Source organism: Phoenix dactylifera, unplaced genomic scaffold, assembly GCF_009389715.1.
Source record: "Phoenix dactylifera cultivar Barhee BC4 unplaced genomic scaffold, palm_55x_up_171113_PBpolish2nd_filt_p 000557F, whole genome shotgun sequence".
In the NCBI taxonomy this organism is placed as follows: domain Eukaryota; kingdom Viridiplantae; phylum Streptophyta; class Magnoliopsida; order Arecales; family Arecaceae; genus Phoenix; species Phoenix dactylifera.
In genome coordinates, this window is record NW_024067964.1 from 123,293 (window position 1) to 146,906 (window position 23,614).

General features: G+C 38.5%; 1 protein-coding gene across 3 annotated transcripts in view; it reads left to right on the forward strand.

The window, feature by feature from the left end:
- Positions 1 to 2,205: 2,205 nt before the first annotated feature.
- Positions 2,206 to 23,614, forward strand: part of LOC103723804 (ATP-dependent RNA helicase SUV3, mitochondrial) — a 40,716-nt gene continuing 19,307 nt past the window's right edge. For all 3 annotated transcript variants that reach the window (XR_003383014.2, XR_003383015.2, XM_008814843.3), the window contains exons 1-6: positions 2,206 to 2,388; positions 7,755 to 7,875; positions 15,356 to 15,477; positions 15,558 to 15,748; positions 17,606 to 17,746; positions 21,303 to 21,425. Coding sequence is in view for 1 of the 3 variants with exons in the window: in XM_008814843.3 (XP_008813065.2) it covers positions 2,325 to 2,388; positions 7,755 to 7,875; positions 15,356 to 15,477; positions 15,558 to 15,748; positions 17,606 to 17,746; positions 21,303 to 21,425 (762 nt within the window). In the remaining 2 variants the exon portion in view is untranslated. The remainder of the gene's footprint in view (positions 2,389 to 7,754; positions 7,876 to 15,355; positions 15,478 to 15,557; positions 15,749 to 17,605; positions 17,747 to 21,302; positions 21,426 to 23,614) is intronic.

The following is a 23,614-nucleotide window of genomic DNA, read 5'->3' on the forward strand; positions in this document are numbered from 1 at the left end:
CTAAGTACTATCCAATTAAGTGTTGAAGAAATGGGTACACAATTGTGTGGCAATTGGCCATTCTCTATCATGAGTGCAGTTTAGGTCCACCACGAATTAGAGGCCAAGTTTTCTCGTCTATCTATCATGCACAATAGACTTTGAGATTTGGATGATCTTCGAGATATGGGCTTCAATATACTACTTCATATGAAGGATCTGCCAGGGAGCATATCTGGAAGCCAAAATCTTTCATGTATAATTGGCAGCTCAATTAGAAACACAATAGATTTAAACCACCATTGCATTTGATTTTCAGAAAGCAGGCACTAGCCACATCGATTTGTCGATCAGCCAATCTAATCAAATCTCAAACAACGTAGTGTATGCATGGTAGGCTTTTTGCATGTATTTGGCAAGGGGAAAAAATGTTTAGACTTATCAAGTGTTGGGGTCTTACAAATCCTTGGTTTGGAAAAAAAAAAAAGGGCGAAGCATAGAACGGTAAAGGTTGATATCGCATTGGCAGAGACTAGGGCGAGGAGGTATAGGTCCTACCCTCAAATGCATTTATGGGATGGGTGATAAGAGATCCTTCTTCCACAAATTTCCTTTGCTTATGAGGTCTCTACAAGTCCTTAACGGGATCTAAGTGGGACAACATAGACTTGCATTCAACAAGCACATGATGATTTCATTACAAGGTTATGATTTGAGCCTTATCTATGATTAGAAACCAAGGTAGGCAACGCATTTGGCCTATTCAGTCCATTATTGGGACACATCCCTCAAATCCAAACCTATCGCCCAGGTCGGCCATGTGATATGAATGTATGAACTCTAGAGCAATGCCTTAAAGATAATGTAAGGCTTATAAGATGAATCCAATTACACTAGAATAATCAATTATAAAGTTCAACAATAATCCAACTAAATAATCCATCATTATGAAATAGTAAAGTTTAGTTGATTATAAAATTCAACTGTTCATCTGGTATTAGAGCAGACCCAGTTCGTGGTCTATGTAAACTAGAGAATACTGCAGTATGGATCAATTGGGGCTGACCACAAGCTGGTTATGGGGCTTGTGATTGGATTTGAATGGATTTCGATTCTTAGCACGCTAGAGCTTAAATAAAGGGAGTATGTGAGGACCCATATGGGCGTGTACTAGAGAATGAAATAACCTGACTTTTTTTTGGATCAGCCAGAAAAGGGGCCTAGATCGACCCTAGGTCATGCAACACATGCCTCGGAAGGATGGAAGTCTTCTTTTTTCTTGTTTTCCTCTCTGACCCTAGTAGGAGTCCAAGATCTAGAAGGGCTCCGAGACTAGTAAACCCCAGCCTCCACCTCTATAAAGCTCCATCCCCACGATTGCCATCACCAAAAAGGAAAAAAAAAATGGTCGCATCTAGATGCAATTGCATCACATCTAGAGATGAGGAATTGGTGCCTCCACTTCACCGGCACCCTTCTTTCTCCTGTCATTGCCTTGTACACCTATTGAGAATTTGGATTTCATCGTGAATCCATTAGGATTTAACCGATTGAACCACTCTCATTAAGAATCCATTAAATCCACCCCGAGCACGTGCTCTTGAAATCCCCTTTTTTATTTCAAACTTTTGATTTTGGGCCAAGTAGGTTGCTTAGGTTGATTCAGCCCTGGCTAGTTGAAGTTGATGCAAACTTTCTAAGCTAGTCAAATGGACTTGGCCCAGTCAATATTAGATCTCAAAGGGTTGGATATTACATATTGACTCCATATCATCTAAAAAAATAATCTAACTAATTTCATGAGAAATGTTACAACGACTATGAGTCCAAAATGGTATTACTAAACACATATTTTCTTTTAATTTTTTCAAAAAAAAATATTGTTGTAACTAGATTTTACTACACATATTTTATGGAAGGAGTTCACTTTACAAAGGTACTTCTATAAATGTGTTCTTCTTATAAAGTACTTTTTTTTTTCATAAGTTGAAGCAAAGGTAAATGCCATCTCAAACATGATATCAATCAATCCAGTTCATACCAACTTGCAAATATATGACTGGCATGAAATAACAAAAAACTTGGAAAAGATTACCAGCAAACTTATTGGGTTCAATCTAGCCGAAAAAGAAAAGCCTATTCAAAATCCGGTCACTTAGAGATCGTACCGTTATTTATCAGATGGACGGTCTGGATGGACTCTTCTCCAGCGTGAAAGAGGGATTCGGAAGGTACGGTTGGAGCCTTCCGACCCGCTCTTCTCCGATTCTCCGGCCCCTCTGTGTCTTGACGCGTCCCCCGCGGAGACCGCCGCGAAGAAGCTTGCGGCCTCCATACCGAGTCTAATGGCTCGTTTCCTCCTTCGGAAGAAGCTCTCCTCCTCCACTCCTCTCCCACCCAATCTCCACGGTTTGTTCTTGTTCTCTCTCTGGTGCTTGTTGGATCGCAGTCCGCTCTTTATGTGTCGTTTGCAATGATTTTTTGGGGATTTTTAGTGCTTCTTTCTGTTGATTTCCCTCTCTCGTTTGGGTTTTACCCTGATGGTATTGGGCACTGAACTGAAACCTGCGCTTGCTATCTTGCTTTGATTGGGAAACGAATATGGATGTGGGATTGGGGCTTCGGTTTTTGTACTTGTATTGAATTTCTAATGATACTGCTGGAGTCATGTAAATCTATGCTCCTGTATTGCTGCTTATAGTACTTACTGTGGTGAAGTGAACCATAGATTTGTCTAATTAATTAGGTTTTGTAATGCCGATTCGGTTGCACGACGAACATGCTTAGCCCATCCGTTTTCTTCATGATTTTTTGTTGTAGTAATTGTTGTTTAGAAAAAGTTTTGCATTTTATAATTTAAATCCATGCAATAGTACGAGCTAGCTCTTGGTAGAGGAGAATTGCCGCATCCATTTGTCTTTATGCATGACATGAGGTATGGAATCTGTGAGAATTTACCTTCTGTAATGAATACTGAATCCACAGGATGTTGAAAAGACCCATCTTTTAGGTCGTTTGAAAACATAACATTTCTCAGTGTATTCTCTAACGTGCTTGTTTAGTTCTGCCAAATGCTGTCTTCTTAAGGTAGTCCCAAATGATGCAATTAAAACATGAAATAGGTCTGCGACCTATTCTTTGGTTCAAGACTGAAAGATAACAATTGATGGACCTAAAAATTTTAGGAGTTCAACTTTTGAAGTCGTTGCAAAACACTGGGCCTTAATTGTAGATATTTGTAACATATATACTACTGGGGATTGTGAGGGAAACATGGTATCACAAGAATTGGTTGATAAGTTTAGACTGAACAGAAGTAGTTTCTCGCCTGTTGCAAGGTTGCAGTTAGGGAAATGCTTCTTACCCTTCTATGATTTGAAGCAATCTGATGGATACTAATGTTGAAGGTTTTTGATGTCACATGATGCTAATATGCTGCATGTTATATTCTGTATCCAATCAAAGTGACATATTCCATTATTCAGACCATAATTTGAAGGTATCAAAACACGACACCTTTTACTATGAAAATGTGATGTTTGTAAGGATGTAAATTAATTTTATTACATCACATGAAGGAATGAGCATGATATATATAGTTTAGGACCAGAAGGGATGGGGTCAAATAATTTAATGCAAACTATTATTTCCACTATATTGTTGTATTTAAATACCATTGAACAGAGTTGTCCTAATTTTCTCATGGAATGAGATACTCTGCTTTCCGATACCCGGGATGGAGAATGTCCTATCCCATCCTGGTCCATTTCCCAACTCGCCATGTCCTGGCACTAAGAATGGTGGAATGCGCCTCCATCCAATTGAAATTCAATATCTTGCTAAAATACTGGTACCAATAGTGCTACTAATTTTCCACAAGGCTAGAATGATACCATCATGACACTGGGGACGGTGTTGCATCCATTGGCATTCTTTTTATATTTTTATAATTTTATGCTTTTATATATTTTGTTTTCAATTGTTTTAACTTTTTGTTATCTTAAATGAATTTGAAGTGTTTTTTTGGGTTGATGTCCACCCTACAACATATTCAAATTTCAACTTAAACAAAAAATTTTGTATGAATGTCCCTATTTTTTTTTTTTACCAATTAGTGGCCAAAAAAGGGGGGATTGTCACTTAGTGGATCTATGCGATGATTCCAGCATCAAGTTGGTTGGAAAGTGTGAGGAAGTACTGGATCTTACCTCCTTCCCTTCCCTTCCCTTCTCTCTTTCTCTCAGTCCAAAGCCACAGGTTCCTGGCACTCCCTCCGTGATAGAAGCCCCTGCATCCTCTCTCTCATTTTATTTTTCAAACAAGCCAACCCAATCGGGTCGGGTTCAATATTGGCCAATACGGCCATGGTAGTGGAGATCTAGCTATGTTATCACCTGTCTTGGCTAGTTTTGGTTGGGATGCATGGGACATCCCATTTTGGGCAAAGATCAGTGTCCCATGCCCCAACCCACTACTAGTATCCTGTTAGAATGTTATAGTACTAATGGTATCATTTTGTTTTGGCAGGAACTTAAACATTGCTTAGAGGTATTGTTATGACTCATAGCGGTCTCTTTGTTTCTATATTTAATTTAGAAAGGATTTCTTATAAGATGTAAAAATATTGTGGTTCAATTGTTGAGATTAGAGAGAAATATGCTCTATTTATATTGGTTGTCCAAGATTTTAAGAACCGGTTGTATAACTTATCTTCATTAGCCTAATTCATTGCTTCTGCAGATTTGGATGGTGGAAATAACTTAGTGACCCATTATTTAAAATTGTGGACCACTGTTACTAAAAGTGACGACTCTGTCTCTAATCAAAACTGTCAGATCAAAAGACATTTAAATATTAAGGTCCCTGCTAAACAGAGAACAAACACAAACTGATCACTTGGACCTATTACAAATTCAGCAAAAGTAATACCCTAAACATTAAATTTTCTAACCATTAATCTTTATAGTTTGTGTTTCTTCTGTCTTCATCTTCCTCAACCCTTTCGACTATATCTGATATCAGAAAAGTCACCTTTTAGCACTATAACATTTTCGAGAATGTGCGTGCGATCATGTGAAGAATTTTTCTGTGGATAATATCTGAAAAATTCAGACTATAGGCAAAATTGCATGTTATAAATTTCAGACTCGAACCTTTTTATGATGAACAGCTTCATCGACTCGCATAAACTTGGCATCAGAGTGTTAAGATCTAGCAATGTGATTGATGACTGGGCAACATCTCCATAACATTGAAGTATGCAGAGTGTGTCAAGAAGTTCCAACAACATGAAGAGAAGTTTAATTAGGTCATACTATCAAGTGACATATGCTGAAAAACAAATCAGAATTGAATGAAGAAATTGGTGGATCAATTTAAGGTATTGTTTGAAGTTTTACCAGAAACTATAAAATTTGAATCAAAAGGCCTTAGTGTTGCTCAAAACTGATTGGAAAGTTATGTTAGATTGCCATTACACCGAGCCGGGTGGTATGGGCATACGTATTGTACCAGTTCGGTACTGGTATATGGTACGGGGGTGTACCGACACTTGGTACGTCGAACTAGCCCCCATACGGGCGTACTGACACAGTGACAACGTAGCATTGGTACAGAGCCCGATACCGATATGGCATACCTTGTATTATAACCTAAATATTATTTGTTTTATATTTTAAATAATTAATTGATTGTTTTAGTGGGAAACCTGCATAGTGATGCTTTTAATGGTCCAAAATAACAATGATATACTTTAAAATTATTTTCCTTTTCACTTAGTTTATTTTTACTTACAATTTCTGAATTTTTCATAATTTTAGTTAATATTTTAAATTTAATTTTCAATCATGTGTTCTGAAGTTGAAGCCAAGGGCACTGAGATCACCAAAATTGTTCAAACCGAAACTCATCGGCCTAGTTGAATCCAAAACCTAGATTTTTGAACCTTATTCCAGCAATGATTATTGTGTCAAAGCAATTGCATCTCGAGAACTTAGTGAGTTTTGCACAGCATTTCTTCAAGCTTCAAAAGTTGATGACTAACTTTCTAATCTATTTCGAGATCCTTTTGGTGTTGTTGTCTAGTCGGTCTTGTGATAGATCAAGTGGTTCACAATTAATGGACAGAGATGCTACATCAGCCATTTGAGGGTTCATTCACAAAGAAGTCCTTTGTTCTTCTCCATCGTTAGAACAAGAATATTAAATGGAGGATCATGAGTTATAGACAACATCGAGAATATTCTGAAAATGAGATCTATACGAAACATGACTTAGTCTGTAGGTAGGCCTTAGGGTTTCGTAAGTCTTTAGTTTAGAACATTTTTCTTGATTTCTAGGTATAATTGCAGCCATAATTTTCTAGGGCCATAACACTAAGATTCAAGAATTCATTTCATGAAAATAATCTTAGAATTTGATGTGGATGAGCCTCACTGACATACATTATGGATGTGTTACATGCACTAACGAGTCAAATTTGACCAAGTTATTGTGGCTTGAAGATGTAGTGATGGAATAGAAATTTAATAATGCCATGATGTTTATTTCATTAACATAAGTTTGGTTTAAATTTAAGGAATGCTGAACCGGCCTGTACCGGCCGATTCAGCCCGTAACAAACTTGTCTGGTCTCTGATCGGTCCGGTTCGGCGTTAAAAAATGGTACCAGCCCGTGCCAGCCCGTACCGGCTAGGATAAAATTTTTTGGACTTTTGGATGTGTGAACCAGGCCGAACCAATGGTACCAGTTCGATACCGGTTCGAACCAGTTCCGAACCAGCTCGGTAGCCGACTGGTACACCTACCGGTATCGGTTTGGCAATCCTTGGGTTTAATGGATAATATTAGTTTAGTTGAACCAATAGTTTATTTTAATTTTATGTTTTTTGGGGCTTAAAATAGTAGCCTATATACATATATGTGAGGCCATCCCCAAGAGAATGAATTGAGTTAATGAAAGCTTGGCGTTTTTACTTTTAGGTCCACTCTATCTCTCTCTCTCTCTACACGCACACACACATATATATATACATATATTGCAAAATCCTAAAATCCATGAGGACTATAAAAACTTGTGATCTGAATATCTTGACCTTTTTCCTCGGACCTGTCACCCCAACAGTTTACATAATCTACCTTGTAAGAGCTGAGAGCTTACAGAGGTTATACATGGAAGCCTTGATTCTTAAAAATTTTATTGATACTCCTAGAATCATGGGTGGGGATAAGCCAATACAAGGAAACTGTATATTAGGCTTCAGCTTGTCTGACTTATGGGTCTTCTATCTATTAGGTTTGTCTGCCTACTTTCTATAACCGAACACGTGATCCATATGCTGCTTATTGAATTGTTCTTGTTTATTTTAGTTGGTTTGTCATGAAAGTCTAATTATGAACAGTTCTTTCAGTTCTTAAATGTTGTTTAAAATTTTATTATAATTTTATGCCTAAGATGTGAACTTGCTTAATGGGAAGTTACAGATGCCTCAGAAATTTCGAAGTCAAAATTTTAGTTTAAATAGGGTAATTGGATTAGGAAATCAACTGGTTTATTAGTAATGGGCTTGAAAGCAGTACTTGGCAGAACTTGCCAAATGCATCCTTAGTAATTATATACTCACCTTGTACTCTTATTTATTTATTTACTTATGCATGTTGACAAGTTTATTTTTTGAATTTGAGAATCTGCAGGAAAGTGTTTCTTTCTCTTTATTGTTTTTGTCTTTACTCTTTATGGTTGATGATTTCCAGTTGTTATGGTATATTCTTTGCAGATACCATGATTCGCTCAATTTTATTGGAGTTGGATTTTAATACCCGGTTACACGCTTGGTGCAGCTTCAGATGTTTGAGCAGTTATCACATCTCTGGGAAGTTCGACTTGACTGACTTGACGTAAGAACTTACATAGCACATCATTGCAGAGATGCGTATAAGCAATAGCTGTAGATGCATATGTTTTTTGATAAATATATCTGCAAACTAAATCATGAAACATTGTGGGCTTTTTTGTCACTTAATAAAAATTTTCTATTAGGAAAGAAGGAATGTGCTGCTGAAATAACACCATAGAAGCTCCTCCTAATTAATTATACCCAGCTCTAATTCTATCAGATGTGTCTGCACCTATATCTCTACATTATGTTGTACAATAAAGCCAGCATAAAGCAACTGATGGCACTATGGTATATCTTGATTGTATATTTTAATCATGGCGTAATATTTAAATTTGTTTCTAGTTTCTAATCTTTTTGTTCTATTGGTTTTTAGACCCTTAGCATTTATCCTATTCAAGAATTCATTGGTTGTCCAAAACTTGTATGATAACTGGTATGGACCCGATAAGTCACGCATTACCCACATATAGGACTAAATTGGTCTATTTTTTGGTAGCTCAGCATATTGGTCAAGTTTATAAAATTAATGATACCTTCAAATCTTTGCATGGCCCATGATTGATTTTGGTATTCACATGTTTTATTCATTTTTCATGTTCATAACTTATTTCCTGTTGGCATGCAATAGAGGTCGAGCTGATCTATGTTCTTAAGTTAGTTTCTTTCCTCCAAACAAAAAGTGCCTAAAACATATTATATTCCACCCCCTTTGTCTCCTCTTTTTTCTGTGTGCTTGTTCTGTTTTACTACTAAAATCCACTTTTTCCTTATGTTGAAAGTGTAACATTAGTGCAAGGGTTTAAACTTTAAATATTAATAGTGAAGCCCATCCCAGTTTTGCCCCAGATTGTACACCACCTTTGCAGTCTGGTCCGAGAGAATTTGAATTAATAAGAATGAAAAGGAACTCATATGTAACCTCTGCAATCAATATAGATTGTTGGTACTAACCAGCATTGGACCAGTATGGCCGGTTCATACTGGTTCAACCAGTTTCGGTATCCTAGGGTCCACCCCTGTGCTGTTTTACCATCGTAACAGGATGGTACTAGTGGTATCATCTCATTCTACCAGTTTGTGAAACCTTGCTTTAGTGCCCATTTTTAAGTTTCTGCTTATAATAATTAGAATTCCTATGTTACTTTATTACACATAGCTCCCCTACTATTTATAATTTACATACAATCCATGAACAAATCGAGTGGAGGTGCCTTAAGATCTCTTAGTTCTTCTCAATCTGCAAATCATGTTCCTTTCAACATATAAAAGATCGAGGCATATTAAGCATTACATATACCTCTTTGCTCATCTAGTATTAGTACAAAATATTAGTAAAATTTAACATCACAGTGTCCCTTGATGCTAACCTGGGATATATGATAAATATGTCCAACATTATTATTTCATTTCTCTCCCCCCTCCCACAAACATACTACATAAATAGTTATCTCATGTATGCTCTCTCATTGTTTTTCTCCCTTTAACATATATGAAGTCACGTTCATGATCTGTGCAAACTAATTGCACAAGCAGTGCCATTACATGGTGTAGTTGGTATTATCTTTGGCAATTGAGCATATGTTGTGATTAGGTAGCAACATAATACTTTATTAATTATTATATTAGAAAAGGAAAAGCGATGGTTGTAATATTTTTTCTATATTCCCATGTTTGAGCTAGGCTAGGTAAAACTCATCCAAGTTTCTAAATCAACTTCCTAGGTTTCTCTCTCTCTCTCTCTCTCTCTATGATATCCAACCCTGTTCAAGGTTCCAAGTTTTGAAACCTGGTAAAGGTTATAACACCATAAAACAGGTAAGAATGGATTCCTATCTTCCTGTTGTCTTGCTTGAAGGTAATACCAAGCTAAGACTGGTTAGAATGTATTAGATGGGCTGCTGCTAGGCCAAGAGCGTAGGAGCGGAGCGAATTAGTTTTCTTTTTCCTGTAGTGCAGTTGTATGTGTGAAGGCTAGGTTCTTGAATGGTTTACCTGAGGTTCTTATTACTGTAGCTAGGGGGATGTAGGAGCGGAGCGAATCTCCCGCTTTAAGGAATTCTCCCGAAGTTTTGGTCTATCCTGTAGCAGTAGTCTCTATTTATTCACCCCAAGAATGAACTATCCTTTGTTTCACGGGATGGATTTCATTAACACGGATAGACCAGAAATGGTCTTCGCAAGCATACCGCTTTCTGTTCAAGAATCGGTAGCGGTTTTAAGGGAGACTATCGAGCTCCACAATATCTAACTGGTCTGTTAAAGTATCCTTGCTACGGCCTTTTTGAATATCCCTAGCTCGGAGGATTACTCGAATCTTTTGTTTTTGTACTCTACTCGTTCCTTGAAGGTCCAATTAATTAATAGTAATAGGAGGACGGTTAGTGTCTGTTCTGCATGACTCTGGAACGTTATAGCTAAAGAGCGGATTTCAAAGTCCCTTGACTTGCCAAACGGTTTCCAGTATGCCTATACAGTTATTACACACATGATAGTGGCAGCCAGGTTATCGACGATTCTACAATAGGCGGCCGCTGGAAAACCCGACTTAGCGAATCACTTCCAGGCTGGCATTAAATCTATCTCGTGCCAGTGGCTTTTGTGCGCCTCATTTATGCTGGTGGCATACCGTACCATATTGTGCTGAACACTCAAAAAAGTCGTGGCCTTCCGCTATGTTAGACCCTCTCCTAGAAGTACAATGGTTGGTCCCTCCAGAACTGTAATCTCCGTTTGACTTGCAAGGAGCCTTGTTCAGCAGGTGCGCAGCAAGTATTCTTTCAAAAGTTTGACGCAAGTCGTACCTCCCAGCCCCCTTAGCTACTTGCACTAAAAAACTAGGATGCTATACGGAAGTTCGTGCCTGCGCTGAGGAGATCCAACGGCCTTCACTCGTTTGACTTCAAAGTCAACGGCATGCCTCGGCTAAATTTTTTCTTCAGACACGGCTACCATTGAAGTGGTAAAAAAATCCTACTCCCCCTCGCCACGGGTGTCAAACTATGAGCCATCTGATCATTGGATCAAACGGACTGAAACAAATCTAACAAAAAAAATAAACTTGCTGCGCTACATCCGGTGTTCCTGGATGCTATTTCCCCACGGTGGTCGAATCGCGGACATCAGTTCCGCCTCTTAGAAACAGTTGAATCGGTGTCTGAGATTCGATCGTCCACTCGCTGTTTTCTTTTCTTTTTGGAATAGGAAAAAAGATAGACGATATTGTGGAATTGTAAAAAAAAAGATGGGTTGGGGGGGTCACACTAGATGTATGTAATCTCTATAAGTCTAGCCCCTGTGTCTGTTTCTAGGAATGATTCTAGAATCCGATTCAATATAAAATGTGGGTGGTTTACGTTATGGAAGAAACAAATGTATATGTGATATTAGATATTGTGCTGTCTGCACAATCTAGAATTTTTTTAAGTATTTCTTCAATCTATTTGTGTCATGCCTCCGGTTCGAGTTCATGAGTCAAGGGTAGCGGTAACCGCCACATACTCATGAAAACTCTTCCTACAAGCATGCAAGGCATCTCATCATGATATCATAAATAAGCAGTGGAATAGATTTAAATAACTATAAGCCATAATTTAATTAACTACCAAATCAAACTGACAAATAATATATAAATGTCTTACATCAATTAAACCCCAAAAAATAACCCAATAAAGATATTATAATAATACTATATCTAAATTATGTAGATATTGTGAAATCTCGCTTCTAGTCTCACTCCCATAATAGGACTCGCATCCAGAACTGTATGCATCAGTGAAGAAAAGAAGGGATAATGAGCTCGACGGCCTTGTAAGTAACGAAAACCTAACTAGATAATTTATGTAATAACATAAAATATAAATACAAATTACAATGAATCAGTATAAAGACAATCAATTTTATTTCAAGCATAAAATCAATAAAACCAATATCTTTTATATATTCATAGACATTATCATAATTGATTCAAAACAAATCACATTCAACTAAACAGCCATTAATTATGACCACACTTATATCCTGTGGCTAGGCCAGAAATAGAACCACACTTATATCCTGCGGAGTGGGCCAGAATACCACACTTTTATCCTGCAGAGGGGGCCAAAATACTATATTTATACTCTATGGCAGGGCCAGAAGCAGAATCAATGAGCATAATAATAATCAAAGTGTCAATGCATAACTCCTAATTAGCAGGATCCAGAACATAGTCAGGATGAGAGTTCAAATCTAATACATATCAAAGTTCTTTTTACAAAATAACATATATATCATAATCTAATCAAAATATGCATATACGATGTAGGATCAGTAAACAATATAATACTAGTTCGAAAAATATTACTCCAAATTTCATATATATTTTTCGTTCAAATCACCATCTTGTAAAATTCATAAATCTCATATAAATCGATTAACGATTTATTTGATGTAAAAAAATATTATATGAATAAAAAAATAAGAAAAGAAAGATCATTACTTACCCTGCACGAACAACGAGAAGACAATCCAACTAATCTTGAGATCCTCCTTCAGAACCTAATATCCAAAGTTGCATTATTATTTTATTAAAATTAAATCATGATTAATTTAAGAACTTTTAAGTTCCAATATCCTTATAGGGCTGACTAAGCAGGAGTGCCTGACATCTCGATCGGTCTGATCAAGATGATTTCATCTAATCAAGGCCGAACTAGAGTGCAAATGGTTCGACAGAAATCGAAAGTGACCAAATCTAACAGAGTTCGGTAAGGGCTAAGGTGGGGACCGGCACACCACCTAACGGTCATGGTCCAGGACCTCTTTTACCACAGTCGATCCAAAACATAGAGAAGGGCCCTTTGCTGGATCCAAACAACCCTAGAGAGAGTAGAGAGAACGCCATGTAGGAAGAGGAACAAGAGAAAGGATGGGAAGAGAGATAAGAGAGAGAACAACTTCTCTCTCTAACCAAGAAAGAGGAGGAAAGAGGGTGGCTATGGGTGGTGCCTGGGGTCAGGAGACCCACGGTTGGCCAATAAGCAACAGGCGGCCAGAGGCGACAGGCGGCCGGCGGCACAAAAACCCGCCTAACAATAAGGTTTCAACCGCTTTAACCATAGAACCAATGCATCCAGGTGGCCGAAGCTCCAACCACGACTTCCTGCTACTGCAAGGGATCGAGGAAAGACTCCGGCGACGGAAACAACTAGAAACGGAAGAAAGCAGGTTGGTTTTTCAAAAACAGGGGAAACAAAGCATTTTCCTATCCGGCGATGGTCAGCCAAAATCGGGCTTCCAAGGGTCATGGAAGAGGGAGAGAACAATTAATCAAAGGTTGCCGAGTTCTTACCTGGCTTCCAACGATGATTTGTAGTGGCAATGATGCTGGTAGTGGCCGACGTTTGGAGAGAAAAAACAAAGAAATACTTCGGCGGTGAGCTCCGATGGAGGTTGGATCTCTGGTGGGGTGGATGGGGCAATAAGAGGAGCTCTAAATAGAGCTCGGTTGCGACCGAAATCCAGCCCAGAGTTGGATTCCGTCCGACGAACTTGGGAGGAAGAAGATTTCCATCGGGAGTCGTTCCCTCCTCGAACGAGTGCGGGACGTGCAATTTTTTTTTTCTTTTCTTTCTCTTTTGGGCCAAACCTTTTCTACCAGGCCGGTCAAATGAACAATGCCTAGTTCACTAAAGGGCCGGGTATTACAGTTTGGAATTAAACAATAAGGGTGTTCTGTCTAGCTTGAACTAGTACAGCAAAAGTGGTATGTTCAAATCCAGTTAGATGATATCAGGCTATGATGTTTACCATGTTCTTGCATGGTTGACCTGGTCTTTGAAACTGAAGAAACTGGTCCTGCAGTTTTAAAAGAATTTCTTACACTATTGAAATCCTAGTATAATTTAACTTGAAGCCATTCATTTTTTAAAAAAACTTCTAAAGAACTTATAATTGGGCTTGTGATCTTGTTTGTTCACTTCAAAGCAGCGAATTTGAATGGTCTAAATCAAGCTTCGCCGTCTTGGTACTGGATCCGTACCGGTGCGACACTAGTACAGTATCAGTACGGTGTGGTATGAAAATTTACCGGTACCGAACTGGTACGATACGATATATCCCGTATCGTCTAGTTCGGACTGGTACGACGTACCATTGTCTAAATGTTTGTTAGTAGTACCATTTAATTTAGATGTTTTTCCGATAATATCCGATGCTATACGTTGAGTTACCTGGACACTTTAGTTTCTATGAATGTTAGATTACCAACATTTTTGAGCACTTGAGCATCGCATGGTATGATTCTACTTGACACCATTTGGTACTTAAAGATGGTGTATTCAGTTGATGTCAATTTGGAGCACTCACTGGCATTTGGTGCAGGATTTGGAATTTTGGAGTGTCCATTTGAAGGACACTATAGTGCAAGTCTTGATGCTTTAACTATTCCAAGAGCCAAATAAGGTTGAAGTGCCTGGAAGCTTCAAATAGAGTGTAGTAGTGTCCTAACTTTCCATCTTTTTCTTTGATAAAATATAGCATGAAAAATGTTTAAATAATAATAGCATTGGCGGAGTGGAGGGCCGGTAGAGGGTTGAGGAGGGGCACGGAGGGGCGGAGGAAGGGCTCCACCCTCCGGTTCCAACCAGAGGCTGGCCTCCGTCAGCCTCCGCTAGTCGTCCACCACCCTCCCTCTCTCTCCCTCTCCTCCTCTCCCTCTACCTCCCTTCCCCCTTTCTCTCTCTTTTTCTCTTTCCTATTTTCCCTCTTCCCCGCCCTCTTTGTTGTGTCGGTACGGGCCCGACACAAAATGGCACAAGGGCATACCAAACCATGTCACTGGGCAGTCAGTATGAGCCTCAGTACTGCCACAGGCATCCTTGATATAAACTACCATATGTAGGTGTATGTTTATTTCTTACATTTCATAGAAGTTCCAAATGTTGGAATTCTTTCAGAGGTTGAAGTGTCAGATGTTTTAAGCCACTTGGAACTCGTGCCTGTGTCTAGGTAATACTATCATGAATTTGTGATACAAAACAAAGTCGTGCGACATTTTAGTTCTTGTTGAACTAGTTCGAGCGTGACCAATTGTGTTCGTCAAAAAATGTTTGACAATATACAAGTACTTAAGTTGTTCACGGTGTGTTGACTTAAAAAATTTCATGACTAATTTGCCTTTGCCCCAAAGCATTGAGTACTCTTTAGCAAGTCATGAAACATCTTAGTTCTTGTTGAACCAAGTTCAACTGCTTGACTACCCTTGTTCTTTAGAAAATGTTTGTGATAGCATGTAGGTACTTAAAGTTGTTCTTTGTGTTTGACTTAAAAAGTTCCAGGACTAATTTGCCTTTGCCCCAGATCATTGAACACTTTTGCTATTAGTGTAACGTGCAAGTGATTTTACAAAAGTTTAAACTGCTGTTTCTTTCCCTTCTTTTCATATGTCAATCAGACACTATTATTTGAGTTTCTGTTAGCTAAGCTATCTTTAACTGCAGTCAACCACATACATGGTATCCAAATGCTCGGAGAAAGAAGCGCAATGTATTTTTGCATGTTGGTCCTACAAACAGTGGAAAAACATATAATGCTCTAAAGCGGTTAGAGTCAAGCTCCTCAGGTATTGTATTCCATCCCCATAAGATTGCATGTTTGTATATGTACTGGGACAAAATTAATTATGATCATAATTGGCTGAAGGAGTATATTGTGGGCCTCTAAGATTACTGGCATGGGAGGTGGCACAGAGATTAAATAAAGCTAAAGTTTCTTGTAATTTGATTACTGGACAAGAAAGAGAGGAAATTGATGGTGCAAAGCACAGCTCAGTAACAGTTGAAATGGCTGATGTGACCAGCGAATACCAGTGTGCTGTTATTGATGAAATCCAGGTGTGTGGCGGAATATCATGTACCCTTTTGCATTATCTAGAACATAAGAAAATGTGGATGAATGATAACCCAAAAGAAGGGGAAAAATATACAGGAAAATTGATGGATTCCTTAAAATTGTTCATGACTATGATAGTTTCATACTATGAATTTTGTCATATGTTTTCTTCAGCTGCAACTAATCATTGGTTTGAAACTAAATGCTGTTCTTCTTTATAATTAATTCATATGAAATAAGAATGCTCTGGTTGGCCTTTCATGGAGGTAGTTGGTATTTAGAATGGATTAATAGTTCTAATGAAATATCCTCATCTATTTGTATGCTATGACAAGACACTCTGATGGATTCCCATTGGTTCATCATTAATAATTTGTTTATCTGAAACCTGCTTACAGATGCAGGATCCCCGCATTCATCATTTAGGAGCAAGATCGGAGGAAGCGATACCGGGCACCATACTGGTTCCCCAGTGGGACGACTTGGTATGGGCCATGCACTGTCGGAGTCGGAGAAGGAGAAGAGAAAGAGAGTGCGAGCGGGGTAGGGGGGAGAAGGAGAAGCGACAGACGCCGGTGGAGGGCTGCCGGGGGGGGGGGGGGGGGGGGGCGGGGGCGGAGGCCACGGGGGAGGGGGGTGGGGGCGGCGGAGGCCGTAGTAGCCGAGGTCGCGACCAGTTCTCTTGTGTCTAACGAAATAAGAGTCCGGCCGCGACTTAAAAATTTCAAAATTTTCAAGTGAAGTCTAGCTAAAAAATTTCCGTTGGCCCTCCGCAGCCCTCCACCAGCGTCTGCCGCCTCTTCTTCTTCCTCCCTTCCCTGCTCTCTCTCTCTTTCTCTTCTCCTTCTCCGGCTCTAGTAGCGTACCGTTTTTACAGCCCAAACCATACCAGATGAGCCAGCGATACGGCTTGAAACGGGCGGAACCGCCCGGTTCGGGACGGTTCCCCCGACCATGCTTAGGAGGGCTTTACGTAATCAAGTATCGTCATTACGTAATTGTTTATCTGCAAGCCTTTATGTATACAAGAATGACTCTGTCATTTACAAGAGTTAGTTTTTTAGTTTTGGCATGGTAAAAAGGCTTACATGGAAATGCAGATTTTATCATTGCTTAGCCCAAAATCCTTGCTTTGAATCTTCAAAGCAATAAACTTGTAATTGGCTATATCGTTTGCTTTGGGTTGTACTTGAGAATTATAAATTGTTTCGTTCAAACAGGGAACAAGCAGCTATCCTTGATTAACATTGGCATTCATTCTTACCTCTATGTAACCCCGGCTGGTGAAATATGTTATAAATTATGATGGATTTTATATATACCTTGCTTGATAAGATTCATTATAAGCCATAGCCAAATCCAATAAGATTTGTTCATTTGGGTTCTGCTTATGATCTGCCTTTGCAATTTATTCTCATCAAACTACAATATCTTTCATTACAAGCTCTTCCTTTCTCACTGTTTCCAGGTTTTCATAGGCTGTCTTCTTTCTCTAAAAGTTGCATACAGTCTAGGTCCTTCACTTTACCAAGGTCTCCAAGGATAAGTTTCAATTTTTGTAGTGTTCTGCAATTACAAACAGAACATATGATATAGCTGTATCCAGCATTCCTTTCATCTCTAGAGGGTATCGTCCACTAAATTGTGATCAATTCGATTTTTGATCTACTCTACAATGTGTAGTGCTTTATTGTTTGTCAGAATGTTAGATCTTTTCAAGAAACAACAGCATTGCTTGTGATCATGATTTGATAAACAACGATCTTTTGTCTAATGCTCCTAGAAAAATAACCCCAATAAATTTTATGCCCTTGTATATATTATTGTCTTCTTTTCTTACTTTTATTTTCTTTTTGTAGATGGTGGGGTGTAGAACAAGGGGGTTTTCATTCACACGTGCATTATTAGGGATTTCTTCAGATGAACTTCATCTTTGTGGAGATCCAGCAGCTGTTCCTCTTATTCAGAGAATACTTGAAGTGACAGGAGATGTGATCAAGGTTACTTTTAAATTTTCTTGATAATGGCAGATAATTATGACCTCACCAATTTATATTGTTGTGGTTGAATCATGCATTTTCTTGTTAATGTTGATTTGTTATGTGATCTACATAATGCTCAGACGAAGGATTGAAATACCGAGCTGTTCAAGGCAAACTGCTCAATACGTACCATACCACGACCTTCTCGATACAGGGAACTTGGTTCGGATGAGAACCACCTGAATCACCCTCGAAACTGCTCAAATCAAGGGAAGAACAAGTGGTTCGAAGGCAGATTGAGGTCAATTTGTCCTGAACTGGCCTCGGACAATCCTGAACCGATCAGCATGCTTGAGTACCTCTTGAGAAATGGGTTGAAGGATGAATGTCTCTTGTTTTCATCATTTGAAGATGGAAACAGAAGGAAGAGGGAGAAGTTGCTGTAGGAGTTTTGGTGCCAATCAACCAAACTACAACCATTTTTGAGCTAGAAATTTGTTCTAGCTAGGAAAATTCCTTTTTGATACACTTTTTCAAAAGAAAATGACCAATAATCCAACAACTAATTTGTGACTAATCGACAAAATTGGGAGGAAACTCTTTTAAATTGAGATCTAACCTTATTTGGTTATTGGTTTTATGCCCTAGACCAAGAATCCAAGATCAAAATTAATGAATTTAGGGTTTTGGGTTGATCTCGGAAACCTGCATCAAAATTTGCAATGATTTTTGAAGATGTTGTAGAGAATAGGTCTTTCTACAACCAACGGAATGGTTTTTATTTTATATAACTTTAATTTATTAAAATTTATTATATGTTTAATTTTGTTTATATCACTAGAAAAGTGAAGATAAATTGATGCACTGAAAGAGATGACGTAAATGCTCTAAGGCCGTGCATGGAATGAATTTACACTTTGAACCATGCTATAAAAATTTTGAAAAGTTAGAAATTGGTGCAAAATGGATAAGCTAGTGCCTAGCATGTTATCATGAATGATAATAAGTGGTCATTTAAATGATTTTGAGTTGAAAATGCTTCTATCGTTTAATACTATTATAAACATGGTCTGCCGTACCGGTCGGTACGGGCCGGTACCGGTCGGTACGGGCCGGTACCGGCCGGTACATACCGGTACCGAATCTTACCGGTACGGTACAGCTATATATTTCGATACCGAACCGTACCGGCCCGTACTGGCCCGTACCGGCCGGTACCGACGTGTACCGGCCCGTACCGAACCGGTAATACCGGTACCAATGCCCACCGGTACGTCGGTACAGTCGGTACCGCGTACCTTATTTATAAATATATTCTTTCTTCTTTTTACTTGCATTTCAATTGCTAATTTTAACATTTATATCTTTTAAATGTATTTTATATTGCAAGTGATGTGATGTTATATGATATTTATGCATATTAATGACTTAAACACATGTAGGAAACTTTGACAAGGGCACTTAACTTGATACTCTTAATATTATTTCTTGCAAATAAATAGCATTTAGGAGTACATGATAAAAAAAAAAATCCGAACCCAGAGTTTGGAGGCCAAAAAGGTCATTCCAATTTGGGGTTTATCCATCCATACCTATTAATACCCTTTGTCAGCATGATTCGCCATATGGCTTGCAGTACCCACCTTTGTTGATAGGGTATCCACTGTTCGTATTTCAAGCCTTGGTTCAAACATCATAATATGGCATTTACAGTAGTGTTGCAGTTGATGATATAACCGGTCCTCTATACTGCTCTAAGCAAGATTTTAAATATCATGTGGTTGGACTATCTTGGTTTTTCCTTGGAATCCGACACCCCAAGTTCCCACACTAGGGACAGTGGATGTCCCCCCATCTCATCTCGGTCCATTTCTTGACTCATCCCAACATTTGGAATAGTGCCCTGTCCTGACACTCGGAACAGTGGGATGCCTCACCATCTCACCAATGTTTAATACCTTGGCTCTAAGTAATCTTTCTTTTTTCTTTTCCATTATTTGTTAGAAAATCCTAATAAAATCTACCCCCTCCCCCCCCCCCCCCCCCCCCCCCGGTGAGGTTAAAATGTTATACATAGTTTGTGCATTTGACTTGTACATGCAATTGGTCATGAGCCATCTCCATTCAAAGTTTTATACAAAGTAGAACTTTACCTTGATCTTGTAATTTGAAATCATTTTGATACTTAACATGCTATGTCATTTCATTTTTTTGTTTTTCGGTCCTATAAATTTCTTCAGCAGTTGGAAAGGGCTGGTCTTATCGAGTTTGTATTATTCTTCTTAATGTTTAGTGTTGTGCCTTATTTTCCTTTCAGTTTATAATGCAGGATTTATCTTTTCAACTAATCACCTTAATGATTATGACATTTCTAAACCTTTATTTATGCTTATTATTGCTTTAAGTTTGTCGTCTTGGTACCGGATCTCGTACTGGTACCATCCTATTATACTGTCGGTGCACTTGATACTATACTCAGTTTGGCGTACCAAGTGTCGGTACAACCCCTATACAACATACTGGTTCGATATGGTCGGTATGCACTAGTACCGATTAGTCGGTACACATCAGTACCAATCGGTATGGCAAACCTTGCTTTAGACTTTTGAGAATTTTTTTTTGCAATTTGTTTTTATGAAATCCCATATGACAATAGCCTACTCTATCAATAGCTCATCTAAAAAAATCTCACTTTCTAAAATTAAATTCCACCACCTCCTTTTGAGGCCCTCGGCTATCACTTTCTAACTTATCTACTCTTAAGAGATAATAGCTTCACTCGGTGTGCTTTTAGTTATATACTGTTTATGTCATATCTTGATTTACCACAAACTTAAATATTCGATTGCCAAATAGTATAGCATAGAGTCTTGTATGTTTTTCTTATATAAATATTCAGTCACTTTCTTGTTTCCTTATTGTTGGAGGCATCTGTACCTCTTATGTGTTTACCTGCATACTGATATAATAGTTTCTTGTGTTTTTGCCTCCCACTTTAAGGGAGGGAAGCCTCATATTTCTTTTCTTTTCTTTTTTTCTTTTTGATATAACTCAATATAAGCTAATATTTGTTAAATTGTTTATGGGAGACCCCCATCTTGTGAGGCTGCATCTTAACCATGAAGTTGGCTGGTGGAGCTTTGCATTATCTTGAAAAATCAAGTCCTTAGATCCTTAAGCAATTTATTTCTAGTGAAGTTTAGCTCTGCTTATGAGTGAGTATGCATTCTATTATTTCAAGTCATCAGTTTGATGATCTTTAATGCCCAGACTGTTGTCATATTCATTTATGGCATTTACAAACTGCCATCTTAGCCAGCATGGAAGGTAATTTTGTTTTGTATTTTACATTTTAATGTCTTAATGCTCCAATAACCATGGCAAATCTTCTAGAATCTGCTCAAATTATTTTTCTTCTTGCAGTTGTATTTCTTTAATGATCATGCAAGAAAGTCAAGTTTGCTGGATATAATAATATGCTAGCTTGCTAATATACCTGGATAATTATGATTCTATAGTTTATTTTATGAGGTCCATCTTACATTTTTTTTTCCTCATGTGTTTTTCTACTCAGGTTCAATATTATGACAGACTCTTGCCTCTGATTCCTTTGAAATATCCACTTGGATCTTTCTCCAACATCAATACAGGGGACTGTATTGTAACTTTCTCAAGACGCGAGATATACAAGTTGAAGGTCAGCCTTAACATTTTTTTTTTGATTTTTAATCATAATTTGATACATTAAAATAATAAATTGTTGTTATGCTTATATTATTATTATAAGCATAATTTTAAAGTATATAATATGTACTTTTCATTTATGTCCATTTACAAGCAAGATTCATATTGTGATAGATTTTGTCGTAATGTATGTGCCTTAAGATATCTTGCTTAGCTTAATGATTTGGTTTGCGTAATGCTGAAAACTTGTAAGTTATTGAATGCTGGATGTAATAAAACCTGACTTTTCTGTGAACACATTAGCACTATGTGGCTTTTGTCAAATGAAAATTCTTGTAGCAATCAATCAATCCCAGGAAGAGAAATAATTTATCATGGTGACTTTTTTTTTTCTATTTCCATTACCTTAAGAATTGTTTGACATGTAAAACTCACTTAGCTCTGCAAGATTACTGTACCTGATGCTGTGTCCACCTTGTAATATTCTGTCTTGCTTTGGATCCTTAAGGGAACAGCTGAATTACATTTTCGATAGTGGATTCTGACTGGCTGATTCTCTAGCCAAAGATGTTGTCAATTGGTATTTTAAAAGAAAAAATGCTGAATTTATTGATAAATTCTCTAATTTTAAGTACTAAAAGTTTGAAACCACCAAAACGATAAAAGTGAACTGCATTTAATCCTTTCTTTTTTTGAAAAAAATTGAAAATAAATTGCATTTCAATTTTTTTTTATGAGAATATTAAGGCAAGGCACCCCAACCTACCTAAACAATCTTGAATTCATAGGGTGTGAAGTTCGTATAGCAAATAAATATCTTTTATAAATAATTATATCATCAAAGTAGAACAAGTTATTATTGTGTCTCACTGATCAAGAGTCATCATATGTGTAGGATCACCAATGGTCTGTTTGGACAAATGACTCCTAAGTGCCAATACTTACATTTCAATGCTGAGACAGACTACAAGGGCCTTGTTTTCTGTTTGGAGATATAAATATCAATGATTCAGTCTCACCATTGGACATGCTTGGATCTTAGACCCTTCTATCAGCTGAGTACATGCACCTAATCTATGCCCTTAAGCTAGAGCCCTCTAAACCAAGGTACGCGGAACCGATCGAACCGATGTACCCGTGGGGACCGGTACCGCGCACGGACTTCCTTTTTTTTAATCTTTTCTCTCTTTTTTTCCTTCTCTTCTTCTTCCTCCTTCCCGAACTCTCTTCCTCTCCTTTCTTGCCCTCTCTCCTCCTCTCTTCTCCTCTCTTTCTCCCTTTCTCCCACGAGCAAAGAAGAGGCCCGAACCGCGAGCAAGATGGGTGATCCTCGTCGGCTCGAAGGAGGAGGTCGGCTCGAGGCCCGGTGCGACAAGTAGGCTTCTCTTCTTCTTCTCTTCTTCCTCCTCTTCTTCCTCTTCTTCTTCCTCTTCTTCTTTCCTGGTGCCGGTATTAGGCTTGTACCGGTTCGCATCGGTGCTAGGTTGTACCCATGGTCTGCCGTACCGGTCGGTACGAGTCGGTACCGGACGGTACATACTGGCACCAGACCCTACCGGTACGGTACAGCTACATATTTCGGTACCGGCGCGTACCGGCCGATACCGAACCGTACCGACCCGATACTGGCCCGTACCGAACCGGTACCGACCAGTGGTTTGAAAAACCTCTTGTAACTTTTCTTTTCGATTATAAACGATGGAATTGTCCATTGCATCCGTACCGGCTCCAAATTTTTTTTGGCTTTTAGCCCCATCGGTACAGTATCGGTTCGGCTCGGTTTGGTTCGGTACCGTACCGGTACCGATGCCCACCGGTATGTCGGTACAATCGGTACCGCGTACCTTGGTTGTACCGGTGCCAATCGCACTGGTACGGACAAGGAGCCGTTCTGGTTGGAACCGAATTTTATGGCTGTACCATATCGGTGTTGGCCAATACCGGTACCAATACGGTACAGCCTGAGCCGGTCAGTTCCAACCGGTTCAGCAAACCCTGCTCTAAACCAAAATATCTTGTATCTTTCATGGTTTTTAGTGAATGTAAATTTAGGTATCCATTTTGAAATCCATTTAATAGTTTAAATCATTTGAGTTTCTGTTGCTTTATTTTGCAAAAATTTGTGCAGTTGGTCTTGTTTTCTGATGGTTCAAGATTCCTCTCTTTAAAAGCATAGTAAATCATGAGTTCCATTACTAATTA